This window comes from Trematomus bernacchii, unplaced genomic scaffold (assembly GCF_902827165.1).
Source record: "Trematomus bernacchii unplaced genomic scaffold, fTreBer1.1, whole genome shotgun sequence".
NCBI lineage: Eukaryota > Metazoa > Chordata > Actinopteri > Perciformes > Nototheniidae > Trematomus > Trematomus bernacchii.
Window position 1 is genome coordinate 9,061,571 of NW_022987851.1, and position 19,885 is coordinate 9,081,455.

At 41.2% G+C, this 19,885-nt stretch overlaps 1 protein-coding gene across 1 annotated transcript; it reads left to right on the forward strand.

Moving 5' to 3' along the window:
* The first annotated feature begins 209 nt into the window (after positions 1-209).
* c2cd3 (C2 domain containing 3 centriole elongation regulator) lies at positions 210-18,830 on the forward strand. The gene is given in 34 exon segments (XM_034113111.1): positions 210-447; positions 1,513-1,526; positions 1,528-1,783; positions 1,857-2,014; positions 3,597-3,754; positions 3,842-3,999; positions 4,090-4,222; positions 4,314-4,466; positions 4,566-4,713; positions 4,830-4,930; positions 5,094-5,297; positions 5,394-5,509; positions 5,619-5,737; positions 6,098-6,229; positions 6,316-6,756; positions 6,879-7,030; positions 7,627-7,870; positions 8,074-8,257; positions 8,339-8,522; positions 8,711-8,883; positions 8,971-9,106; positions 10,624-10,892; positions 11,281-11,361; positions 11,455-12,057; positions 12,158-12,493; positions 12,718-12,856; positions 12,945-13,009; positions 13,107-13,312; positions 13,394-13,527; positions 13,632-13,757; positions 13,848-14,038; positions 15,597-16,371; positions 16,650-16,758; positions 18,594-18,830. Coding segments are annotated over 34 exon segments (6,573 nt in total). The 5' UTR covers positions 210-395; the 3' UTR covers positions 18,717-18,830.
* Positions 18,831-19,885: the final 1,055 nt, after the last annotated feature.

The window sequence follows — 19,885 nt, forward strand, 5'->3', positions numbered from 1 at the left end:
AGCATGCATTTTCAGCTGCAATACTTTATAAACCTGGTCATTTAAGTCTGAGCTAAACCAGCGACTGTCATCATCATGTAACGCTCACCTGTATAGAAACGTGTGTTAATGATTTTTGACCGCCACATCAAAATCAACTTCATTTCCCAGAATGCCTCTGTAAAAAAACAGCGGCAGCGGAGGCGGTACGTTCGCACTTTGTCGCTCTGGAACAGTTTAGCGGGCTGCAGTTTGTATGTTTGTGTGAGTGTGTGTGCGAAACCCAAGCAGCTCTGTTAAACGGATTAAAGTTAGTGGAGTTAGTGCACAACCGTGATAAAAACCATGGCTGTTGAATGTTTAGGCACTGCTTCTGCCAGGCTCTTATTTAACACGCATATTTACTGAGCTGCGGGATGAAGAGCAGAAAACAGAGGACCGTCAGAACCGGAGGCAGCAAAAAGAAAGGTAAGCTGTTGTTAGCTTAGCTACCTGCTAGCATGCTGCTTAGTTACGTGAAGTAGCTGTTAGCGTCAGCTGTCACATTAGCCGAGTATATTAGCTTGCAAGCTAAAGTTTATGTAATATGCTCTCACTTTCTGACAATCGGATTTTGTTTTTGTTTGTGGTGTCCATGTTAATGTGTTGCAGTACCTGCATTGCACTTTGTGGGTATCCTAAATTGTGTTTACAGTAAGTTAAGCAAAACTCATAACATCATTTTTTCGCAGAGAAATTATTTTGTATATATCAACAACGTTTCACTCGGTTGTGTAGTAACATATGTCTCTTATAATTGTGTGTTCCTGTATTTTGTAATCTGCTGTGTCGTCTAGAATTTCGCAGTATGTGTTGTTGGTAGGTGTTTTTACAGATGTTGCCTAGATAAAATATTAACTTAACGTTAAATATTGAACTTCAAAATAACTAATTACGAAATGCATTGCAGTAGGCGACACCTCAGGTTTAACGCTAATAATGCAATGCCATAGTGACTGTGAGGCAATTCAAATGTGATATTGTGTCCCAGACACAGCATGGCTGCTCCACTGATTGAGGTGAATTGTCAAAAATAGTGTCTAACATTGCTGGGATAATGCATTATTGTCGGAAGTATCATGCCTGTTTAACTCATTATTTGAAGTCTAATATTCCTACAGGGATAAATTCAGTATCTCAGAGAGATCAATGTGGATATGTTTGGTTAGCATGTTGATGCACTGGTAGCCTCTGTGCATCTGTGAACAGTAGCTCTCATAGAAATAATTGTCACAATATTAATACCATTTTTTACGTTAGCAATTTTTAACAATAAAGCGAATATATACAAAAGCACATTTTACACTATGACATATATCTTAAAAACATCTGTGGAAAACAGACTTATTTTAGTTTTAACTGAAGGAAAGATAAAGATGTAAAGAACACATCAATAAAATATGATTCATTGATCTTAATCCTTCAGCTAAAACCACTTTACTACCTTTAACATTTAAAGTGTTGTAATCTGTAATCAATTATATCTCTTTGCAGTCCCCAGCGATGTGCCCCCCCGCCACCAGCCTCCCTCCTCTGGTCGAAGGCCAGCTAAGATGCTTCCTGCGGTTGACCATAAGCAGGGTATTATGGACAGTTCATAAGCCTCCACCTGCAACATTTGTGAGGCTGCGCTGGTGGGGAGAGTCCTCAAACGGGACACACTTCTTCCCGAGAGATGGCTCACAGCCGTCACAGAAGACCATCAAGACCACAGCTCGCTTCCCTATCCGCTGTGGACCAAAGCAGTTCACCTCATATCTTACAGGTAACTAAAATATCTTCAATGTGTTTGAGATGGAAATGTTGTCACTAGCCACTAACATTTTAATGATGAACAGATATGGGCTCCCTGGTGCTGGAAGTTCTGACAAAACCTGATCATCTGCCGATCGCAAGGGCTCAGGTTTCGGGTATCTCTCGCCTCTCTCTGTCCCACCCCATCAGTGGATTTTACACCCTTATATCACCTACATCTGACAAGCTGGGAGAGTTACAGGTTAGTCGAAACTTGAATTCACATTCTTCTGCCACCTGCATTTGTGGAATAATGTTTGCTATACTGAAGGGTCCTGAATATTGAGACTCCTGAAATTACATTTCCTTTCCTTTTGGCAAGAGTAGGCATCTTTACCAACTGCAGGGGTGCTGTTTATATCAGACTGACCATTTAAATATCTCTTAAGCCTTTTAACATTTCTATCCACAATTATATCGGTAAAGTGTTCGGGGACATTCACTATTTACAACTCATCACCCACGTCAGGCTTATATTACCATTATAAAAGGTGGCATTGACAAACTAACCATTATAACTATAATTAAATTGTAATATTTGCAATTTATCTCTGCACAACGATACTACTTTAAAAATGGCACAGCTCATCCACTTTAAGATATACTGAACATATTGTCATTGTTATTTGTCATATTCTTTTTGTATTTTACTTGAATGTTTTTCTTGTACACATTCTCAGATTTTATAGTATTCCTTTTCTTTTTCCAGGATCTGCTCCTATGTTACATTCTAATTAGGGCTGTCAAGTTAACGCGTTAATAACGCGTTAACGCAAAAAAAAATTAACGCCACTAATTATTTTAACGCGATTAACGCATGTGTATTTTTTGTCCTCGGCCGCCGTAGTTTCAGAGCGCATCGAGTTTAAAATACCATCTACAAGCTGATGCTGACAGCCCCGCTCCTACCGCCCGCTTGTGGCAGACCACACTTCCACGCTCACTGGCAGGCCCGGACTGGCCATCGGGAGGACCGGGAGGGAGTGTGTATGTGTGGCGCGACTCGCGCGAGCGAGGCACACCTTACGTGTTGTTGTTAGCATCTGGTGCTAGCTAGCTGCGCTAACGGATATAAGGAGCTGTTTCAATGACATTTCGCCGACAACTGCGCCGAGCACTTGACTTTATGCAGGTAGCCAGACAGTGGGACATTGTACGAAAAGTCAGCACACTCAGCACGGATAGTACGCGCAACATGATTGCAGCGTCCAGGCAGCTCCCATTCGAGCATATATGCTCCAACGATCTATCACAGTGTCTCCACACACACACACACACACACACACACACACACACACACACACACACACACACACACACACACACACACACACACACACACACAGTATTATTGTATGAGAGAGGTTCCAGGTTGAATTGAGGTGAATATTTGTAATGTTCAGAGGTTGTTGTGTTTAATATTCATGAGAATATTTGTCATTGTTCAAATGATAATAAACAAACATATAAAGCATATTTGTCCACTCATATGTTGATAAGAGTATTAAAAACTTGAAAGATATCCCTCTAAGGTACATTTAGAACAGATAAAAAATGTGCGATTAATTTGCGATTAACTATGGACAATCATGCGATTAATCGCGATTAAATATTTTAATCGACTGACAGCCCTAATTCTAATATCTCTTTACTATATTTTGTGAGTCTAATTCCTTACAAAAAAACAAGATTCTGATTTTAATAAATACTGTTAAAAATTCTCAAGCTGTTTTATTTGTTGCACCAGGAGCAGTACCTCTAAGCTTCTTTCTCTACCTCCTTAGGTTTCCCTTAATCTGGAGCCTCTGACAGAAGCCTATGACAGCAGCAGCTCTTGTCCCATCACAGATATTAGTGTTGAAGGACCGCAAGTAACCAAACTGAATGTGCCCTCGCAAACCAGACCACTCTCCGCCGTCAGCAGCAGTGGAAACACTCCAAGGTAGTTGTGTGTCTTGTTATAAGCTCATTGGTAGTAAGTACATCCGAGCATCATAATCTCACTGTTTATATTGTTGTTATATTTCAGAGGGAAAGACCACTTGTATTTCCAAAATGCACAGAAGGACAAAGAAGAATCACTGGAGAATCAGATGCCGACAACAGACAAATCTCCAAACAGTCAAACGGCCATGAATCCTTCATGTAGACAGCTCTGTGGTCAAACCACCAATGATATTCTTTCAGGTTGGTTGCAGCATGACTACACAACATGAGTGCATAACCACAAACGCACACAATGAAGTGCCTCTTAACAAATCTTTTCTCCTATTTCAGTTATTCTGGAGCGTGGAAACAAGCTTAGAAACGCAATGGTTGTATCAACTTTAAAATGTGACATGGATTCTGCTCCGGCTCTGAAAGACACCCCTCTACCTCTCCCAAAGGAAAACATCCTGCCATCTTCAAAGTGAGTGTGTTTAAGTGTGAAAACAACAATGTTTTCTATCAGCTTATAATACACATAATGCCTCTATAATACTTTCTCCCTGTGTCTGCAGGCCCGTCCCGTCTCCCTCTGGGATGTTCCTTCAAAATATTCTTCATGCTGATTCAACTCTCAAGCACTCTGAGGATGTTGCTGTAGTTTCAGACTGCAGCTTAGACTGTCCTATGGACATGGATAACAGAGCTGTGCACCTGCTCCTCGGCAGGTACTTATGCCCACATTTATTGCATTAGCGGACAGAATATGTAAGCAGTTTTCTTTTCAGACATTTGTATACTATTTTCCCCCTGTTTTGTTTTTTTAGCTTGAACACATCTCCTTTGCCTCTCTGGGATGGAGATGGCTCCTTCCCTGAATCTCTCTCTGGCCACAGCAGTGTGTGTGGGGACAGTGAGCTCAATGATCCACAATATGACCAGAGCTTACTGGAACATTTGTTCTACAAAACTCCTGTAAGTAGTACATTTTATAATGATAAAAAGCATGTTTTATCTGTAATATCACTCTCACTGTACTTGATTTTGAGGTAGGGGTCATATAAAGTCGTTCTTTTCGTGTTCTTTTTCAGATGTCGGATATCAAACCAGACGACACTGAGCCAGAGGGTCAAGGAACAATGTCACTAAGTAAAAAACAGCTGACACAGTCTGCACCCAAGATGAGTGAACGGTATGGCCTTTACATGCTCTATAAACCATGTACCATTTTAATAAACCCTTAATATGCAAGCTGCCAAGATAGCATTCAGCACGGAAAAAACATACGGTAGATGTAATTACATGAACTTTTGTTAATTTAAGACAATTATTAACCATATTTTCACTGTGTCTAGTCCTAACTCAGAGCCTCAGCGGTGTACAGATGCTGCTGGTATCCCTCCTGGTTTGAGTGCAGAGCAGTTCACTTTGCTGAGTTTGATCCGGCTTGCGAGAGTCACCATCGACTCTCTTATTGTACCTACAGGAAGTACAACCACCACACCTAGAAAACCCTCTAGTAAAGGGAAACCTCCTCGACCGTTAACCAGCAAAAAGTGGTAGGCAAAACATTGAAGATATTTTTTATTTCACTTAAACAAATAATTAAATGATTATCAGTTCAAGCATGACATATTTAATCTCTTTATCCTTAGCACATATTTTGTAGAGTATCTGTTCCCGACGGCCTCAACTTCCAGTCGACATGATCGTAGTAAGGGTGGAGATGGAGAGGTGACCACAGCTGTTGCCAGTAAAGTTGCAGGTGGAGGTATGTCCTGTTACGATCTGCTTTTAAGTAACCAACTCGAATGAAAAACAATGTTTATGGTAGGTGCTTGTGACAGAATCTGACATAATGTACAATTTTTGTTTTTCAGCGGTAAAGTTCCATCAGCGATCTGTGTTTCCTGTCAACTTCAGTACAGCAGCAGTAAAAAAATGGTGGGGAACTGATCTGATTTTCAAGATTTACTCACGAAGGAGCGACCAAAAGAAAGTAAGTAGATTTCGTATAACATTAGTAATTTGATTGATAAAATGCATTAGATTGGTTTGTTTAAGAGTGACTGACTGACTCACTAAGTTTTACATTTGTAACTGCTTAAATGTAGTTGTTGTGATGTAAGTTCCCTCTGATAACTATAAATAAATAACAATAAATGTGTTTGCACAACACTGTTCTGATGGTTTTAAATGGATATTTTTAATGTTTTCTATTTTATGGGTTTATTTGCACACTGTTGATTATTTAGCACCACCAAGAAAATTGTTAATTTTTCACAAAACAGAGTTTAACATTTATTAATAAAGTGCTGTAATGAACTGCTGATGATGACCTTGGCTTTCCTTGCTGCAGCCTGTTCCCATCGGCATGGCGATCCACCCGCTGCGCTGTCTGCTGGAGAGCGAGCAGCTGAGTCAGTCTGTCCTCTTACCTGTACAGAGGGTGGAAGCGAACAGTGAAACACAGGAGATTGGACCCCTCAGGGTATGTTTCTTTTACGCAGGAATTTATATTTACAAGCCTGTTTTTTGTACCCAAATATCTGTCATAGGGGTATTTTTTTTTCGCAGGTGTCGCTAGAACTTGCTACACACAATAAAGATTTCTCCACTGAACAAAGTAAAAGCAAGCTGGCTCGGAGAGATGCATCGCCTTCTCAAACTGCACCCAGTCCACAGAGAGAGAGCAGCTCCAGATCTCACCATGCTGACATTGAGAGGGACGAGCTACCTGCTGGATCTTTTGAAGAACCCACGCTGAATGCTTGGAGTCCTCAGAAACACTCAAAGGAACCTTCTCCTCATCTCGGCCTCCGAACATCTCACAGATCACAGCTACAGGTGGAGGAGGATCCTGAGGTTCTGCTGCATACGTTACTCATGGTGCCCGATGGAAAGAACTTGCCCATGCAGGCTCCAAACGTGTACCTGAACTGTAAACTCTGGTGTGATGAGACAGCGAGATCTGTCGTCAGCTGGGGGCAGGCAAATCCTTCCTTTAACTTTGTTCAGGTTAGCCCAGGAAATCAAGTCTTCTAACCACATCTTACTTTTTACATTAGGCTACAATGGAAGCAACATGCTAGAACAATAACAACACAGTACCATGACTTTGTCTCCATCCTTTGTCTCAGGTGACCCCTGTGGCCTTAACTACTAAGCTGCTGGAGCGGATGAAGAATAACGTGATAGTAATCGAGGTGTGGCAGAAGACGGGAAGTTCAGGGCAGGATCGACTCCTCGGCCTCGTTAAATTACCTCTCCACCAGTTCTACATGTCATTTAGGCAAGTCGGAGAGGGACTAAACAAAAAAAAAACAAAAAAAACATTTTCTAGATTCTAGGGTATTAGATTAGGAGTTGATTGGCACCAAATAGTCAAAGTGCTAGTGATTCCTTTGGTTATGAAACAAGTTGTCCATTAGTCATTTGATTAACTAATTTGTTTGCAACTTTTTTCTAATTATTAATAATGTAAGACTTTTTAATGCAAAAGTACTTACAATTCCCTTGCCTCTGACCTCTCAAATGTAAATATTTGTTGACTTCTTTTGTTTATTATGGTCTATAGTTAATACGATTTTTACTGTTTGACGGACAAAAGAAACAATTTGAAAAATACATCTTCAGCTGCTGGGAAACGGGTTATTTAAGAAAGTAATCGGCAGATCTTTTATTGACCTGTCCTCTGGGAGGCGCTATGGTACTCCACCTCAAACTGTTATAGGATGTTCTATCCTACATGCCAGAAATGTGTTGTAATCTTAAAATGAAACTCCAGGAATTTCCACCACAAATTACATTTCACAGTTAATAAATATACCTCTCACAGTGAGGCTTACATGACAATATATTAACCCTCTCTGCTTTTCTCCCCTGCAGGGATCCAAAGATTGCCCACCTTCTTCTCCAGGCGCAGTACCCTGTTTTAGGGGTGGACTGCTACATGCCGCTCATTGATGTGTTCTCAGGAAGCTGTAAAGGACAGCTCAGGGTAGTTTTGGCTATGGGCCGATCAGAGCAGATAGCTGCCCTCCAGCGCACGAGGGATGAAGAATACGACTGCTTACCTCATCTCGTGAGACCAGTTCACCTGCTGGATCACCAGTCTCATTCACCAAAAAAGGTTAGATAATAAATGTTGTCACACCGATGAACTTTACTGAAGTGTACTGTATACTTATGTGGGTGCGAGAGCAGGATCTTCAGCTATCTCACGTCTCTCATCCGAGTGTGTTTCTTCTTTGTTTCCTTTATGAGTGAAGAGTACACACCAACTGTGATGATAAGTTGTGAATTCTCTTTCACCTCCTTGTGTTTCCCCCTCAGGTTATTGCACCTCAACAGGAAAGTATGAGAGAGCATGTGTTTGTGATAAGAGTGGAGAAGGTAGATGGGCTGACCCCTCTGCAGTCTACAGTGTGGGGCGAGGCTGACTGCTACGTCCAGTACAGCTTCCCCTGTCAGGAGGCTGACCCTGCTGCAAAAGTGGACCAGAACCTCATAGAGAGTAGTAAGTCAATTTTACTTTCTAATTTCCCAAGTTGTTTATCTTCCCTCTGCGTCTGTCTGACCTGTATGCCATCTCCAACAGGCGTAAACCTGAAGCCGTTCCGTACCACCACCACTCTCTGCGTCCCGGACCCTGTGTTTGGCCACACTGAGACTCATGTGCTCCTGGCTCCTGAAGGACTTCCTGTTCAGAGGCTGCTGCTTAGCTCTCTTTCGACTAAAGGCCTAAGCAGCGGAGGGGGTGTCCAATTTGAAGTCTGGTGCAGGTTTGTGATTGTTCAATAGAGGAAAATGTAATTGGAGATGCATTCATTACAACTAAAATGTGGTCATTACTCTGAAAAGTTCTGAGGTTTCACGTGCATAAATCCTGATCCGATTCTAATTGCAATTTCATTAGCTCTTAGCTTAAAACGTACTGGTTTTATTTAGATGGATTTTTTTGTTTTTACAGATACTATTATCCAAACGTTCGAGACCAGCTTGTGGCCAGAGGAATGCTTCCTTTGTCCAAGCTGTGTGCCATGGTCACCATGCAGAGACAGCATCCTAATGAGGCTCAAATGTTCTCCCTGCCCCTGATTCCCAGGACGGACAGTCCCATTGCACACCCGCCTCAGCCCTCAGGTACACAGACTCACTGAGTAATGGAAACTAAAAATAATACTGTATTGGCACAATTAGTATCTTCAATGTTCTGTTTTGTTGTATCAGGATTACTGGATGTGTGCATTCGGTACAAGCACCGACCGGTGAGACCTGAAGGTCAGGCTGGTAAAGGAGCGGCCTCTCGTGTTGTGACCCTGGTGGTTCAGGTGCACAGAGCATCAGGTCTGCAGGCTGCAGCAAGGTACAACACACACTGTCCTCTTGGGAGCTTTACTTGTTTTGATGCAAGGAAAATCCACTTAGCAATGTTGAGAGTGGTGTTTTTTGGGGGCTAAATGTGTGTGAATCTGTTCCTAATGGTGTGATGAAAAAGTTCATCAAAAAAGTATTTTTAATTTGGCAGTTGTTCAGACTAAAATAATTATGATTGCAATATAATGTCATGTCAGCTAGTCGTCAGTTAAAGTAGTTTGTGTTTTATTTGTCAAGTTAGAGCTCTCCTTGCTGACACTTCATCCCCAGCATATTCTCCTTGAAAGAGAAACTGAAATTGAGTTTCTCAACTTTACGTTTTGAGATACAAATAAGGCGAAATTCCCTTCCATTAGTCTGTCTAATGGCAAGTGTTTCAGCATCAGAGATCCGAAAACACATACTGAAAATGTCTTCCTTATACATATATATGTAAGGGATAATGTGCAGCGAGGCGGTCATTACTATATTTGTAATGACCAATAATGACCAAGTCGCTGCACCTTATCCCGCTTATTGTTTGTTTGTTTGTAGCCTTTATTTAACCAGGTTAAAAAATCCCATTGAGATCAACGATCTCTTTTTCAAGGGAGACCTGCGGTACATTAGTTACACATAAAAACAACAGAAAACAAAAGGACATCACAACATAATTACAGGGGTATACATTAGCAACCTATTTACAGTGACAGGCCACATTCTCAAAAAAGTAACGACTTGACTCCCAATATTAATTGAAATGCTTTTATAGATTTAGAAAATGTTTTTATTGATTTAAAAAATAGTATTATTGATTTAAAAAATAGTTTTATTGATTTAAAATGACATGCATCCGCTAAGAAAAATAGTCCGTTGTTACCGTTTGAACTACGCAGCAACGGCAGGAACTGCTTTTTGATGACAGATTTGAAAACATCGTTGCTTGCTTTAATAGTAGCACAATTCATTATGTCAAACCTTGGAAAGTATCTAGATATCCCTGCCCTAATGCCAAAGTAACTGGCAACTGAATATGTTTTGCCGTTTGATGTCTATGTCTGGACCGTTGCGTAAAAAGGACCGCAGCTCCGTGTTGAGGATGCCCCGTTACTTCTCCGCTGTTTTCTTGTCCCTCTTTTCTTACTTCTCCGCTGTTTTCTTGTCCCTCTTGTCTTTTTCTTTTCTTCGCTGGGGACTCATCAGCCACTAACCATTCATCCAAATTACTGTGCTCTCCAAATATATTAAAATGTATATTAAAGTCCTCCCATGTTGCTCTCAGACGGTAGACAACGGAAAACTAAAGACAAGCAAACTGTATACAGTTAAATCGACCGGACTTCTTTTTGCAGATGTGAGCGTCCTTAACAACGGTCAATAAGTCCTCGACAGCGGTCTGTACTACTGGATTAACAACGTGTCACGTGTTCTGAATTGACCAATCAGAATCGAGTATTCAACTAAGCCATGTAATAAACTTCCTTAATGTCTTCAGTTTGCTAATTTGCTTCTGTCTCTCTGTTACAGGGTTTTATCAGAACAAGATGACAGATTCAGCTACTTTGCTGGTGTGGGAGTAAACTCGTTCATCACGGTGGAGCTCTCGTTCTTGCCTGAGAGTGAGAGGAGGTGCACCCGTGTCGCTGCCAGGACCTTCTGCCCTGAGTTTGACCACCACATGGAGTTGTCCTGCGATCTGCTGCTTCAGAGGAGCAGTGGAGAAACCTGCAGCTTAGCTGAGCAGCTGGAAGAAGCCTCTGCTGTCTTCACTGTCTGGAACAGAGACAGTCGCAAAGGTTTACAAAAGCTCAGTTCAATTTCTCCACAATTACTATATTATAATGACAATATTATAATGATTTAAATTCAAATGTTAGGTTTTTTTCTTATCACACTAACCATTTAATATGCAAGTGATATTTGTATTGTTTTACAGGCATGGTTCTAACTTTTATTCAGCTTATCGTTTAATAAAACATGTACAGCATGCAGTCAAACAAACATTTTAATTGAAAAAGTCGTGCTAACGAGTTTGTAAATATTAACAGTGTTGCTCCAAGTTAGAAGAATGTTAATTACAACATGTTACACAATTGCTTGGTTCAAGGGAGTCTTTCTAGGTTATCTTAAATGTTAGAAAATAATGTGTCTGTAATTTAATTATTTTTGTGCTTTTTCTTGTAGCAGTCCACACTCATAAGCCTAAGGATGCGATGTTGGGCTCAGTGAAAATACCTCTTGCTGATCTCATCCATAAAAGAACAGGTAAGCTCCTCTCATAGTGACTGCTGTTTGACTTGGATTTCCTGAAAAAAACGACTCATTTTCTCATTCATGTTACTTTTTCCAATCTTAAAGGTATTTCAGGCTGGTTTGGAGTGTATACACCTCAGGAAACAAGTTCTTCTTCTCAGCAGCAGCACATCTTGGTCGGAGGCCTTGAAATCTCCGTCAGCTTCGCCCACCACTCAGACAGGGAAAGAGTGATAAAAGCTGCTCAGGGTTTGAGCTGGGAAATGGCCCAGAATGACATGCAAGAGGATGAAGAAGCTTGGGGAGACGGCATGAGAAAAATGTCTTTAACTGTTTCGATTCCTAGAGCATGGATACCGGTCCACTGCTTGCTTCTGCCGGGCCTCAGTGAGCTGGAGCGCTCCACCTACTGCTACTTCAGGTACAAGTTCTACGACCAGGAAGCCTTCTGCTCTCAGATGAAACACCCCTCTGTAGAGGAGGGGGGGCAGGCCACGGTGACCTTCCAGGGAAGTAGAGCAGTGGAGCTAAGGAGCACTCAGCCCTTGATGTGGTATCTACGAGAGGAGAGGCTGGAGGTCCAGCTGTGGGTCGCATTTTCAAAAGATAAATCCCAGAGGCCTAGAGACACTGATCGACTGGTGGGCTCAGCGTTTGTTGATCTGTCCTCTCTTGCAAAGACGCCGAAGCAGAAGTTTACCATCAGTGGTAAGAAATTACTATTGTGTTATAATTTGACTGAATAATATTGCTTGAGAAAGATTATGGCTTTACTTCTGGGTGTCATCAAAGTTGTGTGGTTTCCCAGGAGTGTATCCGCTGTTCAGGCCTTCAGCAGCAGATCTACAAGGGGCTGCTATCAGGGTACACATCGCCATGACAGCAGGGGATGTCCCAGTGGAGCTCCCTGCTGGAGTTACCACTCAGGTGGACTGGGACAGCCAGGGGGAGCTCCTATCAGAGGAGGAAGCAGCAGATTGTATCACTTCGCCAGCTACACCAAAACAACCACAAAGCACACACAAGAATAAGTCCTCCAGAACAACTCCAGACATCACACGTGTGCAGCATACAGAAATGAGCACGGAGGAATCTTTCCCTGTGACTGTAGCAGTGGATCGAGCTATGCACCTGAATCTGAAGGGTGAGCTTGACTTTACTTAATGTTTGTGTTCAACTTATTTATTTATATAGCGCCTTTTGTGCAAAGATGCAATCATGGTTCTTAAACAATAAGCATAGCAAAGTACAATAGAGTAGATGAATCAAGTGGAATTAGAATAGTTGATTGCTAAGGTAAAAAGCTATTGTAGAGGCAGGGACCATAAACACTAAATGTTGCCTTGACGTGTTGTGTTTCCCTGGCAGGCTGTCCTCTGGCAGAGCGCAGTGAAGGGTCGCCGTGCTGCTGTGTTTCCTACATCACTGCCGACTCTGCTGAACCAGTGTCCACTGCTGTCTTAGCCAACACCGACTGCCCTGTGTGGGACCATCATCATGAGTGCAGGTCAACGACACACATAAATACATCTTTTAAGATATCTATGGTACACTGAAACAAACGTGAAGGGCACATTTTGTTTTTGAATTCACAGGCTTACAAATGAGCTACTGCTCGATCCACAGCAACATCTCGTGTTCAAAGTCTGGCACAAAGGAGGTACAGGAAGCAGTTACACATCACAGCATACATTTCATTGATTCATTTCATGATTCATTTGATAAATGTATTCTCTCTTGGGGTTTTTCTTCCATAGAAACGGAGAGGGTGATTGGATTTGCGTCTGTAGACCTGTCCCCCTTACTCTGTGGGTTCCAGTTGGTGTGTGGTTGGTACAACATCACAGACTTCAGCGGTCAGTGTCACGGCCAGCTCAAAGTGTCAATCATTCCTCTAAAGGGGGTCCAAGACCTCCGTGGACGGAGAAAGGCTGTGAATGAAGAAACTGCCAAAAACTCACCGGTGAGAAAACGTATTGGTACATAATAAAACTTATATTTTGGATTGGCCACCATTTTGATAATGATACATGTGTTTTATTAGAAGGATTTATTCCAGGCACTCCCTGTCATCTACCATACCACAGCCACCTACAGCAGCTTCCCCTCTCACATCAGCCAGCACACAGAGCAAAAGATCTCATCACCCGACATCACGGAGAGGCTGTTCTCTGAAAGGTGTGTCGCGAAAAATTACACATTTAACTTACTCTTTATAAGTATATTTATCCACGTGCTAAAAAAGCCTCCACATTGCATTAATTAATCTCTAATCTGCTCAGGTCCAGTGAGAGTGACCGCCACTTTGAGCACATGGACAAAGTGCGTCTGTACCATCAGAGTCTGCAGGAGCAAACAGCAGCTCCTTCTGTCTGCAGCAGCAGCTCCTTCCTGTTTTCAGCACTCAGGTATCATTCCTCACATGGACTTTCACTTATTTGTTGTTGTTGTTGTTGTTGTTTTTTTTATCCAAGCCAAACCAATCCTTGTTTTTACAGGAAAAAACTAAGTGAGCTCGACAACATCCAGAGATACTTCAGCCGTAAGCTTTCAACTCCCACATTCCCGCCCACTAGTGAGCCGGACTGTCAGACCAGCCAGGAGGAGCAGAGGGACTCGGAGACAGACACACGGCAGCTTCTTCTCAAGTCCAAACACTTAGTTGGACAAGCAGACAATATCATTAGCGGTGAGCACTGTTATGTAAGCGGTTCCATTTTATGAGTCAGTAATTAGCAGCAACATTTTTCAACCTGTAGTCATAAGTGAATACATTGTTTTTGCATTTAATAACGGCACATTGGATGGCACATTTATTTTAAAGTTCCCCTATTATACTGTTTTTCATCAATATATTATAGGTCTCAGATATATACAAAACATGTCTCTGAAGTGTTTGGCTGAAATACCAAACAGATCATTGTAGCATCCCATAATCCCCTCTGTTTCAGCCCTGTTTCAAAAGTGCTGATTCTCTGTCTGTTACTTTAGATGAAAATAAGGAGCCACTCCCCACGCCCCTCTGAGAGATATTTGGTTAAAAAGAACACAATGGTGCTCTAGGAGGAGATTCAGGTGATAAGGTGGGGGGGGTTACCTTGGTTGGTTATTGGCTAATGGTTACACAAGCCAAAAAAATCGTTATGACATAAAGTGTCCAAAATCTGATCAGCTCATTTTCAGACAGGTTTTTATATAAATGGATCAGGACAAAAAGTGAGCGAATCTCTTTTCCTGAAACTTTCAGAATCTCTTTACACAGAGGGGACACATGTTTATGAATAAAAGACATGAAAAAGTGGATTTTGCATAATAGGTGACCTTTAAAGTGTGTCCACTAATATTAGTTTTAACATTTAAAGATCATTCTTGGCATGTAAACTTTGTTTTAGTTTACCCAGCGTTGGCAGCTGACCCAGAAACGGTCATTGCGGGGACAGTCTTCTGTGTAGCTTGCACACTAACCCATAAATGGAGACATCCCTGTACCTTCCTCATTCGTCTGATTAATACAAGAGGTGCTGAAATGTAACAAGTGGAACAATGTAAACACTGCATGGCTCTCACTTTTTATTGCCCAAGCTATTTATATCATGTTATTATATGGTACATTATAAATGCAACTATCAATTATTTATTTTTTAACTCTAACTAATCAATATATATATATATTTTTTAAATAATTGTCCAGGTCAGCTCAAAAACTCAAAGAAAAGTATCAAAATAAGACATTTGAGGATTTGGAAACAATATTTTGACTTCAATTGACTTGATCAAACCGGTACTGTACTTGTTAGATCATTGCTCTTAATTTTTTTAAACATGGGTTTATGGCAACATCCCTTTTAAAAGCTGTGAACAAGTCATAAACACCACATTCAAGTTGTGGTTTAAGACAGTTGCTACATAGAACAGGATAAAATTGTTATTTAAAGGTTCTCCATTTGACATTCAGGGCATTACTATAGCAACAAATGACTGTTCTATGTTAAGATATAGTGGAGTAATTGCATACTGATCAGAGAATGGAGTCAAGCTCCCTCTGTGAGTGTTATAATCCAAGCTACTCTTTGCCTTGTTTATGTTAGTCTGGTCTATTAACCCTTTTAGTTGTGTTAGCCCCAATAGCTGCTATCTTCCATGTGGAGGCAATCCCTCTGAAGTTCAAACCTTACAAAGTATGACATAAAATATGGGAAGGAAAAAACATCTGTGTTGCTAACAACATCACTGTCCTCTTCACACAGGTCTGCGAGGATCCCACCTGGAAACAATTCCTTCAGACCACCTAAGCAGCTCAGCAACTTCACTTGTTGGAGACAACAACCCTCAAACTATCCCGGAGAGTGTCTCCAGTCCACGCAGAGCTTCACATTTATTCCAGGAAGAGGAAGAAGAAGAGGAAAAGGTGTCACTCCTGCACTCGCCACTGCCAAAGACGTCTGAAGCCCAGTCAGACTCTGAGCCTGAGGGAGAGAAGGACGAACGGAGCTACACGCTTACCGTGTCAGAAGATGAAAACGAAGAAGGAGCAGACCAAGATGGTACAGGTTGTTCACAGGATGAAGAAGCTGATGATGATGAAGATTACGATGAGGTTGTGGTGAACCCGAGGCCTCTGAACGAGGTGACTTCGTTAACGGACAAAACCAGCCCTTGGACCAGCATCATGTCAGAGCCTGACCTGGTGTCTGTGGAGAGCCCTGAGCCACCAGAGGGGCCCGATCTGAGAGAGGATGAGGACGAGGAAGAGGAAACGGTAGAACTGCTAACCCATAGTGGAGATGAGAGCAGAGAAGAAAGTGAACATCAGCAAAGTGACAGTTTTAATGGATCAGCTGGAGACTCTTCAGACACAGACGGTGAAAGGACAATACCATTTTTAGCCGAGAGACCACCGAAAGAACCCAGCAGCCCCAACGAAGGGTCAGGTGACCGAGTTCCTTCACCCACCACACTGCACGCCACAGATACCCATGATGCTTCATGCTCCCTGGACCATCAAGATGTTCCAACCCAACTGTATCCTTGATTTGCATTTGTGTTTTAGGATTTAAGATTACATTTTACTTTTATTTGTTTGAAAAGGTCATCCAAGATCTAAAATAATGGAAAAATTGTTTAGATCTTTGAGTAACATTTCAGTTTTTTTGGAACACTTTGCTCCACAGGCATTTTCTGTCTTAACATACAGGTGTCTCACTGGTTCTTTGTGTGATGTAGTTCTAAAATGTGTATTGTAATTGTATGTATATCACTGAAGCAGGCACATTTTAGACGCTTTAACATTCTACATGAAGCTCTGCCCCTGTGGAGGTTCCTAATTTCTTCCTTCCCTCTCACCAACTGGAGGCCTCCATGAGAGTCATACGTTTAGCTCCTTCTTTCTCCAACAAGGCTACTGACCCGGTGAGTATTTGTCAACAACTCAACTCCCTGCATCCACACTGACTCACTCTCCCTTCCCCTTTAATTTCACTTCCTTATCATACCTAAATACATTCGTTTTAATTATAGCTTCATTCTTTTGGCAAGTGTCTTAATAATACCTATTGGAAGACTTACTTGTTTCCATTCATAGTTTAAGAAATAAGTCATATGTCAGAATGTACAGTCACTGACATTAAAACAGAACCGCCATGCAAAGCAGGGGGTTATTATTAGATGACTTTACACATGACGCAAACTGAGCAGAGACCAGTCGTGAACAGTGACACTGTGTACCAACTAAAGTTCAGTGTCATTTAACTTCCAGCATTGACAGCTTTGGGCCCTCCCACTTTCTGACTTGTACAAATATTTCAAATAGCTGCTGTACATACTGTTATATGATCATGAGTATATATGGTGTTGATTGTACCGAGGGGTGTTTACACTGCAAATGAAAATGTGTCATTAATCTGCCCTCACACAGTTTCTATAGCAGCGCTAATGTGTTTCCCCTCCCAGCCTTTAGCTTTGGGAAAGGAGTGGACAAAGTAGTTTGAAGAGTCTTAACCTGTCTGTGCTGAAAAAAACCAGACAGGTAACTAGTGTTTTTTTTTCTAAATGTCACATAGTGAGTTAAACCTGCTACGGTGGTTAGTATGCCCTTAATCCTCCTTATAGGTCCAAGCAAGTAGATCTGACTCGTAGCTCAGTTTTAAGCTGCCTTTATTACATGTCAATTGACTCTGTATATTCACAAGACAGAGACTTAATAGTATCATAACAGAAATCATATTCACTGTTAATATTCACTAAACCTAAGAAGGCACATTATGCAAGTACTCTGCAGGGTCAAATAAGGGTAACATTTAACATCTATTTATGAAGCTATTTTAACTGCAAAAACCTTCAACCACAGTAGTATCATCATGACTTAATTGAATACATCTGAACAAAATAAAGCACTGTAGAACAGCAGGCCTGGAGTGAACATTGATATATGAAAAGAGAAGAGGAATCTAACCGATCTCCTGTCGGTTACAATAAATCCCACAAATGAAAGTGCATATGGCCCCTCAACTCTGAAATGCTTATATAACTCAAAGCCTAACCCCCTTGACTCTAACTGGCAGTTGGGACACACAGACTTTACTTTTGACTCGTGAAAAGCTGCAGCATTTATTATTTGACAAACTACACCCAGGTTTCCCAAAGGGAGCTAGGCTGCTCTTATAACAATATAATATGTAAACATGGTGATTGCATTTCAACCAGGCCAAACCCGTGATCACTGGCTGTGATATAACTGCTAGCTCCAATACATGCATGTGGCGCCAGATTTAAAAAAAAATAACATATCAAAAATTGCAATTTTAAAATGGTGTTCCTATGCAGAATGTTCATGTAATGTTGGGAGTTGTTCAGACCTAGTGTGAAACAGATTGGCCCGCCCAGCCAGCTGTACAGAGGTAAAGGTATTTTCTGTCACTCCATTGTAAACAGGGCCATCAAAAGGGTGTGGTGATATCAGATGTGGAGATGTTAAACTTTGAGGAGGCATGGAATTACCTTTTTGAAGAACCGTTTCGAGCTAGTCACTTGTTGCATACCTCCTAATTGAGCTCTTTGCACCAACAACAGTCATGCATCAACATAAACTAAAGGAAGGCTTGCTGTGTTTGAACAGTCACTCATTTGTTACCTCACACCTCAAACACGCAATAAATAATCCTTTCATTAATAGGTTGGCCTGTTTGTTTTGAGCACAAGATTAAATGTTATTCACACTACAGGTTTGTCTGTTTTCCTCTCCACAGGGGCCTCACATTCCAAATCACAGAGGTCCTCGACAGCGTCCCAACATGTCCCCGTCATCCATGAAGAAAGAGACTGAAAGAATAGCAAAAATATTTTCAGCCCACTTTGAAGGCAATCACTAGTGGTGCTCGAAATGTGGACAGCTGGGTGATTTTAAATAATGTAAATTCAAGGTGACATTTGTATTTTTATAAATAAATATTAACTGTCCATTGTTGCAACACTGGATACCTTTTTGAATTTTTTTTATTATCATACAGGCCTCAGGTCACATTATGCACAGTATGTCCTGTTTGAACCTGTGCGTCATTGGCGGTTGCACATTTCTGTTTTCGTAAGGCCAGATAGCTGAAAAAACGATTCAAAAATTCAAAATTACAATAAACTTAAATCAAGACACAAGCAATAATATCTATAGTACAGAGGTGATACAACTGGACATGCCTGTGGGGATTGCTCACAGTATTGAGTATGTAAGTCGCTTTGGATAAAAGTGTCTAACAAGTGACATGTAATGTAATGTAATGTAATAATGCTTACTTGCATACTTGCATACTTTATATAATTATTCCCAGGGGGGTTAAAAGCAGGGTTCGAGTTATGTGGGAGCCAATGGGAGCTGAGCTCCCATAAGGAGGGGTCTGAGCTCCCACGGACGCAGTGAAATCATACATCTGTGGGGGTCGCTAATACATTACCAACAACCATTATTTTAATCACAAATAATGCATGTGTCAATGTAATTAGTATTATTGAAAATAAAAACATGTTTTCCAAAAGAACAACGCATCTCTTGAATAACAATATGCCTGCACTGCACCTCTTGCACAATCTATGCCTGTGAGTGTGCTGCGCGAGCCGAGATCATGTGTGTGTGTGCGTAGTTGAACCTTTTCATACAGGGCCGTGGTAAGTAGGGGTGCTGAGGGTGCTTGCAGCACCCCCTGATGGAGGACAGGGAATCTGCACGTCCACAAGATTAAATGGAAATATAATACAAATATAATACCAAAAAATGTTTTCCATGTGCCCTGAGAGGCTCAGTGAGGTAAAGGACTCTGAGTGTTTAGATAGTTCACTTTAGTCTAAGTTATCACAGTGTGTCTCAAACGGTTTTATCACAATTTATGTAAACAAATATTTCCAAGGCACACCTTTTATAATTATTAGGATAAATAAAAACAGGTTTGAAATCATTCCAATGTATACTATAGGACAGTAAACCAACAATATCCTTTAAAACTGGAGAGATTAAAAAATATGGATAAATAAATAAATAAATGTTAACTGG